This window comes from Daphnia pulicaria, chromosome 1 (assembly GCF_021234035.1).
Source record: "Daphnia pulicaria isolate SC F1-1A chromosome 1, SC_F0-13Bv2, whole genome shotgun sequence".
NCBI lineage: Eukaryota > Metazoa > Arthropoda > Branchiopoda > Diplostraca > Daphniidae > Daphnia > Daphnia pulicaria.
Genome location: NC_060913.1, coordinates 5,346,114 through 5,355,069, shown reverse-complemented (window position 1 = coordinate 5,355,069; position 8,956 = coordinate 5,346,114). Strand labels below are relative to the sequence as shown.

General features: G+C 43.5%; 1 protein-coding gene across 1 annotated transcript in view; it reads right to left on the bottom strand.

The window, feature by feature from the left end:
* Positions 1 to 400: 400 nt before the first annotated feature.
* Positions 401 to 8,956, bottom strand: part of LOC124343406 (protein turtle-like) — a 47,679-nt gene continuing 39,123 nt past the window's right edge. The window contains exons 6-7 of the mRNA XM_046796716.1: positions 7,203 to 7,487; positions 401 to 2,166 (exon numbers count right to left, since the gene is read on the bottom strand). Coding sequence (XP_046652672.1) covers positions 2,036 to 2,166; positions 7,203 to 7,487 — 416 coding nt within the window. The 3' untranslated portion in view covers positions 401 to 2,035. The remainder of the gene's footprint in view (positions 2,167 to 7,202; positions 7,488 to 8,956) is intronic.

Below are 8,956 nucleotides of genomic sequence, written 5' to 3'. Positions count from 1 at the left end.
ATATAGATTATAGTCCTACATACGGCGAGATGCTGTCCTGATTAAAGCGTTGTGTCATCGGTCAGCTGTCAATAGCTCAATGCTGTGTACGTCCTAATGGGTTTCACGCCATCAGTTTCCGGCCTACCACAGACGGGCATTTCTGCCCAACTTTCTACATTGTCTCCGTATAGCTCTGAGCGTCAACATGATATTCCACCATCTGTTTGTTATTTGAAGGCTATATTTATGTCTCCACAGCTTCAGTCGCGTCGCGCCGCTGATCGATAGAATAACCGTTTGAAGAAATCAAATAATGGGCGCCTTGGGCGGTATAAAATAGGTTATCAGGTTATCATTTGAAATGAGACCCTCTAATAAAATATCTTGCCGATAGAAGAAAGAGAACAACATGTTACAGTTTACATGAATAATCAAGGTCTATTTACAGAAACTGATCAGTTTTTTTGTTGTTTTGTTTCAAATGGGTAAGTTGTAATGTGTGTGGGTTATTTTTCATGTTGGAGTTGGTTATATCGGGGCGTGGTTTTTTTCATATATGGAGATGGGGCAAAGTGAATTAGGACGTCGCCTGCGGCAGAGTGGAGTGGGGAAGGGGTATTATAAGGATCGTAAAATGTGGATGGAACAACAGAGGTGAGCGGGGAATTATTTATATATAACGACAAGAACCGACGCATCATTTCGAGGAGGGCTGGGCTGTATATTGTTTGACAATAATAATATGGGGGAATTGGGAGGAGGGTGGGAGGGGGGTGGGTAATGCTGTTGTTATACAGATTCCGCGTCACCAGCAGCAACATTCCAATAATAAAAAAAGACATCACACCGCCTAACATGTTGTTTCCATGGCAAATTTTGTCTTTTCTTATTATTTTTTCTCTCTCTCTCTTTCTAGACCTGCGCTAGATTACGCAATCGACACTTTTATTATTAACGGAAGTGATTTTGGTTTTTATAATATAGTAGTATACTGTATATAATATGCATTTGGTATGATTCACATATAGTTATGCGAGCGGCAGTAGATAACATATCTGCTGCTCATGTAATAGGGAGAGAGAACTCTTCCCATCAATGTGTTTTTTTTTAAAGCCAAGGTGGAGAAGAAAGGATGGGGATGATGGGGATGTGGGGGGGGGGGGGACAACATGCCGAGTTATATAATATTTATTATGATGCATCAGTGAACGGAAACGCATATTGTAGAGAGTAGAAACGTGGTCAAATATCTGGGGTGAATGGTGGAGAGTCATATTGTCGGTTTTTTTCTCGGATATAGATATATTTTTTTTGTTGCCTTTGTTGTTTTTTAAATTGAAATACGTAATCGCTTAGAGATATATAAAACAATAGAAATACAACAAGAACAAACCGATGAGGGATGGCTGCTGTTTTCTGTCGAAAGGAAAGAAAACACAACGCGCCAGCGATCGCTCCCAAAAGTTGCACGTTAGAGTATTACTTAACGAATAACAGGGAGAAAGTGTGTGTGAATGGATGAGAGAGAAATGATGTATAAACTGAGTGATTTATCAAAAAAAGTAGAAACATATGCCCCTCGTCAACATTTCGAGAAAAAACAAAACAGATATGCCGAGCCCTATAATAGATTATTATATATATATTGTATGTTGGTGGTTGTTGATTGAATACAATTATACGAGTAGATGAAACAATGGATCGCAATAATATTCCGTCTGAAAAAATGTTTGTCTACTTTCTCATCTTCACATGGCCGTGATTTTCTTATGACACCATATTTTCCCCCCTCCATCATCAGTCGTACCGCTTGCAGTAATGCAGTACCAACATGTTATATTCATATACATTTGTGAATAACTCTATTGCCATTTTGCTTTTATAACATCTCTCCCCTTTCTTCAGACTTATTTTGGTTTCGATTGCTGCGCTGTTATCCAATTCATTATGTAATGTTGAAAACCCGGAGAGAGCACACGCAATTGCGTTCTTCTACATGGAGGATTTGAGTCGATGGTATAGCAGTTGGTGGGCAGTGCTGGGGTCTCGACGGTCACAACCACTCCTGCAGGGATCCGGCGACGCCGTTCAGCTTCAGGAAAACACACTCGACGATGAAAATGACGGACACGGAATACCAGTGAAGTGCCGCACTGCTGTGCTGCATCGCCGCCGGCTTCTCTCCTGTCAAAAGGCAAATCATATCAGAAATGAGAAACAAAACTCTTCAAATTAATGACTATAGAATTTTTTATTTTTAAGTCTATAAACTGTAAAAGAAAATCTATTAACCGAAACTATTAGCCGAAACAAACCAATTGGTTTGTTTCTATGGTGTTGGCTTTATGTTATTCTATCGATTAGTGTCACTGTCAAACATCTTCCGGAAATCATTCTCAGCCCAGCCCCTCTTGGTTGTCGGAGAGAACCGAAGTGTGTGTATATAGTGACGATGGATATAAGGGTGTCGGAAGAGGGAGTGGATAAACGGATGAAGAGGGCCGTGTGTGCACACACAAGAAATCAACTGCTGTGGGGCGCGCGCGTCGGCTGTGCACACGCAATTTGCAACTAAGTCATTTCCTATCCTATATACAGTATATATATCTTTCTTGTTTTCTTTTTTTCTTTTTGTAGTTTGTTTGTTTGTTTGTTTTTTTCAAACCGATAAAACAAAGAAAAAACAATATAGACAATCGGGGTACGGGTGGGTGGGTGAAAGTAGAGAGAGAGAGAAAAGGAACTGGCTTCGTTATATCCCAACCAACTTTGGGTCGAAAAGAAACAGTAACGAACAACAGTAAGCGATAAAGTTACACAAAAAGTCGCAAAAGAAAAAAAAAGGTCTGGCTGGATAGAAACGCATCCGCGTTTCGTAGATGTATAGATATATACCGTGACGGGTATTTTATATGTACGATGCTTTCGCTCCGCTATATACTATTACTATCCATTTCCCACAGTGCAGCGCACAGCTAGAGCTAGAGCTCCAGCACTCCACTCCACCAGCAGCACAGCAGCGACATCGAATCGGCGCATTTGCCCTTTGGCTCCAAGTCACGAAAATTACTATTCAGAACCTCCCACCCAACGATCTCCTTATTACTCTGTATTATATATCTAGATATCTATACATGTTGGCTTGGTATTTATCAAGGTTATTCGATCGTGAATCGTGTGGTCTTTTGTAGACGCTAGAAAGGACCGTGCAACACTTTCCGGCCGGCCAGCTCGCACACGAGTTCAAACATTGAACAATTGGCAATCGATAAATCATTCGTCCATCCAGACCAGTATAGCTATAACATAGCCAGTTGTCTGTGCAATTCCACCATATATATAACTGTCCGTAACAGATATAACGTTTAACTCTACATACACACAACTCCCCCCTAGGCCCCTTACACACAGCAGCTGGCGAAATGATGTTTGAAACACAAGGCAACATATTCGACATCCGGACCCATATCCTTCCTGCCTTCCTTCGTCGCCGCCCCCCAGCGGAGTTCTCATTTGAAAAGGGAGTCGTTGTCGTCTGTTGGTACATTCGTTTCCGTCCAATCGTAATTGAATGGCGTAATTTCATCTGCGTGTAGGCTGTCATCAAAAACGGACGAGCGTGGCACTATGATATATCTAAACGACGTTTTGGGACCGCGCTATGTGATGTCTCCGCTGACCGGACGTACACGGATGGGGAGGGGGATCATGCACGTTATATAGGCGTCCCCACCCCACCCCCACCAACCACCACCCCCTGTCAGACGACTGTTGTCAGGGGACCTCTTTTCCCTCCTGAAGAAAGGAGATATTAAATAACATGGACAATATCTAGTCTCTCCCCTTCCTCTTCTATATGACTTTAGCGGTCAGCCCCCTCTACGCAATAGCGCCGCTGCTGCTGCTGCTGTCGTCCCGTCTATATGGACGGCGACGTAATGAAGAATTCCCCCCTTTCCTCCATTCCTGTCTGACCGTTTGGAACAACAAAACTGTGGACGGCTGCCTTTATTTTGATTGTTTCTATTCAATCTCACATATATAAATGTGCAGGGGGGAAACCCGGACAAATGAAGAAGAAGAAGAGAATCAGGTCAATGCTGTAATATAGTACATCGCCTTTTGTATAATTCTCTCTCTCTTCATACACTATTACATTGTTTGTACTCTTTGTTCTCACTTTGAAGTTACTTCTTGATAGGCTTACTACACCAATGCCGGCCATTCGATAAGAAAGTAACAAATAAAAGTGGATATTGTGTCAAATGGTGTTATTAAAAATCTAAGAGTGGGGAGAAGGGTGAAACGAAGATCTAATGTGGTCTGATTTATATGCACACTTTTATCTGCGTTACCAATGTGCTAAGTGAGAGGGGGAAGGGGGGGAGGGGTCGTATAAGCTGCGCTGGATATGTCGCAGTGCTGGTTGGCGAAAGACAACGATACCAAAGTCACATGATTCTCCTTGATCCTTTTATATTTTATTTTTCTATCTTTTCTTCTTTTTGCCCCACTGTTCCCGTTTTTGTGTCTCTTCTTGCGATGCTGTTGCCGTCGCCATAGGAAACCCTGACCCCACCCAAAAAATGTCTCTAGACGAATTGATACAGAGTGAGACTCTCGTCATCTGTCTTTTGATATAACTGCACATTCCCATCTCCAATGCTCGGCAGGATCTGCAGGGCGGGGGGATCGAAGAGAAAACTCGTTTTCAGCTCCGACAGAAGGCCAAGTTGCTGCTGGTGGAGCGGCGGTCGTTGGACGAATTGGATTACTGGAAGGGAGGAAACGTGAAAATGACCTTTTTCTTTTTCTTTTCTCTTTTTTGACAAGGAAAAGATTCTCTCTCGCCGACAGAACGAGAGTCACATAGCTCTCGCGCCGAGTCAAATTCATGCGCTCGGTATCATTCACTTTGCTCTTGCACACGGCAGCAGCAGTCAGCAGTAGTCAGCAGCGATGACGACTATAGTAGAGAGCCAACAGTCACACGTTCTCCATAAATTTGGCGCCAATGTGTGCGGCGAAACGAGCGAGGCTTTTTGCATCTCTTTTCCGACTAACACTCCATTACCACGACGCTCTATATCTAGTATTCTGCTGCTGCTGCGATGGTGATGGCGTCGGGGGGATATTACTATTTATAATAGATATATCCTTTTTCCCCGACGTTTTGCGCCATATAGTACATCCACCCACGACCCATCTTTGCACACAGTTGAGAGAAGACATTAGATTCTCCACAGTATTTGACGAGCGAGCATCAAAAACTAAACGGTGTGGCATATATTCGCCAGCGAGAATATTTTTACGACTTGACTTTGAGACTTTGAAAACCGAAGGCTGCTCCTAATATAAATATCTTATCCTCTCAGCGCACGGTCCTTAATTGAATGCTGCGTGTGTGCATCATATAGATAGATAGATTTATATTGACATGCTGCTGCCGAGTTCTCCTCCAGCGCATATCCAAAATATCATATTGAATTATACATGGATTCCAAGTTGAAGCTGACTAAAAAACTGCCGGCACCGCCAAGGGCACCGCTGGTGTAGCTATAATATATAATATAATCGTTGGAAAACTGTAACCAGTTAGCTTCTTTCTTTTCTTTTCTTAGGAAATTCTTTCGAACTTGGTGTGAAAGAATGAAATGTGCGCCTAGCATTTCCTGTCACACATCAACCCAGAGCTCGGCAACGTGTCACAGCTCTCTCCACCCAGCCCGGCAACAGCATTTCAGAGTGTATCATAGAGAAAAGGAGAAACACGGGACTATACTCCCGACAACCGGCATTGGCTTTCTACATATATTGCCTCTGGTGTTTCGGTTTTTCGTACGAATCAAAATGTCGTGATAAAACGGGGAAAAACCCATTCTCTTATTTACTCTCTATGGCTTGAATGTCACTCGAGTTGTTGGCCTGGGAAACTCAAGGATTGCCTTCGATGTAGATGCGGAAATTATAAAGCGGATGCGGCGGTAAAGATCTATCAAAAAGAAACGGGCGGGCGGGAATAACGGAAACAAGCTAGCGCTACGTGCTGTGTTTGATGGAAAGTTGCGCACTTTCTAATCGAGTCGCAATCGACATTTTTCACGTGGGTTTTCAAAAGAGTCTGGCAAAAGAAAAGGAAATAATGAATAAGTTAACAAATAAAAGCCGACACAAACGCATACGAAATGCCATCAACTTGTAACGCTGGAAGCAAAATCCGATGGATTCTTTGAAAAAAACAAAGGAATAATACAAACCGGAGAAAAATGATAAAGGGCACATCGAACGTGATCTCTTAAAAGAAGATGGCATCTTCCCGGGAAAACACTTCCATCAGTCTAGCGCATGTTGTTCGCGGCGGTGCGTGCATATAGAGACTTATTCCGCGAACCCTCGAGTGTTTATAAATTAGTCAAATGTAGTTAACATCAATAACGAAGCAGCTAGCTAATAGATCTCTATGGATTTCTCCCGAGCCCCGTACAAGTATAATAGGCCAACTCGCTCATTTTTATTTTAACCCAGTAGATTCTTGACCAGGTATATATATATTATATACTCTGGACTGCTACTATATAGCGCTATACCCGGAATAAGTAATGCAGCAGACATCTCTGAGTTCAGTTACTTTGATGCAAATTGTATAGACAAGCACTCGCACAGCTCATCTAGATACAGTAGTCCGGATTTTAGGGTTTAAGAGGCTTTCAAAGCTTTCCGTCGTGACATTTGGGGTGGGGTGCTGGTGCTAAGGGGAAACCCAGAACCCGACAAATTCCGATGCATATGTTTTTTGGAGGGGCCTTGTGTGTTGAATTGGAGGAAGTTTCTGAAATTCTTCGCTTGGTCTAACGTCGATGTCGTTAGATTTAAGGAGCCCGCGCAGTAGGTAGTCTAGGTGGAAAAGAAGAAGAAGAATAACGGGATAGGAGGAAACCCGAGAGAGAGAGAAAGGTTATGCAAGCGAATAGAATTCTAGAAGCTGCAGGATGAGAGAAAGAAAAAGAGGAAAGAGCGCGGAAGTATGCGGGAATCACGGACGAATATAAGACGGAGAACTCGTGAAATTGGAGTGGCGACTACTGCACACGGAGAGAGAGCTAGAGAGGAGAGAGTGAAGTCGAGTGGGTTGGAATGGACGACGTGCAGAAATAATATTACGGACGAGAGTTTTCTGGATGTGTATAGTCGGTGGGACGGGAATTTTTTCTCATTCTTACCATTGAGGATGTGAACGATGACGGACGACGGGTTGACATTGTACGGAACGCATGAGTAGTTGCCCGAGTGGACGCTCTGGGCCCGTTCAATGATGAGCGTGCTGGATGCGGCATCGCTGATGACTTTGACGCCGGCCGCTCCCTCGTAGTTGATCATACGCTCGTCCTGGTACCAGAAGACGAAGTCCGGGGTCACGCTGCTCTGTCTCAGGTGGCACGTCAGCTTCAACGTGCTCCCGCTCTTGACGTACTTCTCCGGGCCGCCGTCGATTTCAGCGTGCGCCTCTGTAGGTTCGACAATTTCAGTTGAAATCACACGCAAGGAAAAACAAAAACGAAAGAGTTATTCATCATCGTTACATCATCATCATCCACCGTTGGTTGTCAAGTGAAAGGCCGTCAGCAGCGCAACCAACGGCGGTTAAAATAACAAATACAATAAATGCACGAATGGATGACATGGCCCATATTTTTTCGGCGGAAATTAAAGAGACAGTCGGGATGACATGATGATGGACCGCTGGACTCCACGACCGTTAGACTGGACCATCTTGCAACGATTGTAACGGGAAAAAAAAGGAGAAAACCGGCCATGTTCAGTGATTCTTCCACGTTATGAAGATGTGACGTCATTCTGGCAACAATGTACCGGAAAATGTGGTCGGATGGAAAGATGAAACATGTGCGTAGTATAGAAAGTGTTCTAAGGCGATTCTTGATGTAACAACCACTCTACTTTTTATCAGAAATTCCTGAGAAATGCCTCGATGATATTGACCGATAGCTGGAACGGCAACTGCAGCTCATTACATATTCAAGTCAACCTCCATTTTATTTTCGCTTTGCGGCTTTCAAAGCTTCCTATATATGCCCTGTGTTGTGGGTATGTATATACATACGCGCTATACTTTGTGTTTTGAAATGGTACCACAGTCGGAAGTTTAAGGGTTTATCGCGGTCGCTCGTCCACTTTGACGTGGAAATCAAATTTAAAACGAAGTGGCCCGAGTACAGCGCAAGTGAGTCTATATACACATCTATGTAGTGGACGTAGATAGACACACACCCGCCGCCACCGCCGCAGTGGTGCTATATATAATACTATCTCGAAATGCGGATGGACCGCGGCTCTCGGTGGTCTGTTCTACCGGCCCCGATCAAACGAACATCGACCAGAAAAAAACCCACTAGAAGCACGACCAGAAAGTTAGGCGTCGCTCCGTTTGATTGCATATACGTTCGCCGACCGGATCGATCGATCGATCGCCAACGGAACATCAGCAGCAGCAGCAGCAGCAGAGAAACGCGAACGGAACAAACGGGAAAGTGGTCGAAAATGGTTGGCTTGGAAATAAGTTGTTTGCTTTCTGCCCTTTATATATACCTCCCCTCAAACGCAAATGCCTGGACGACGTGAGTTTGAAACTTTTCAATGCAAAAAAAAATAAAAGAAGAAGAATGTATATACAGCGAGCTCCGGACTTGATAAATTCTTCTTTTTTCGTCAGCTTTTTCTTCTTTTTTTGCATTGCGCTTGTTGTGATCAAGTGCCCGAGGAATCGATTTGATAAACGTTCAACTTTCGAGAGTACATATCCAATCTAAAAAGGTATATATACGGTAGTAGGAGTCAGTAGTAAGCTTATATAGCGCATTCTATTACACGTAAACTAGTTGGTCATTTTATATTGACGAGTTGGTGGGTATAAATTGAAGAGCCCTCTGAACCGCCCAGCCGGAAAGATACAAAACAC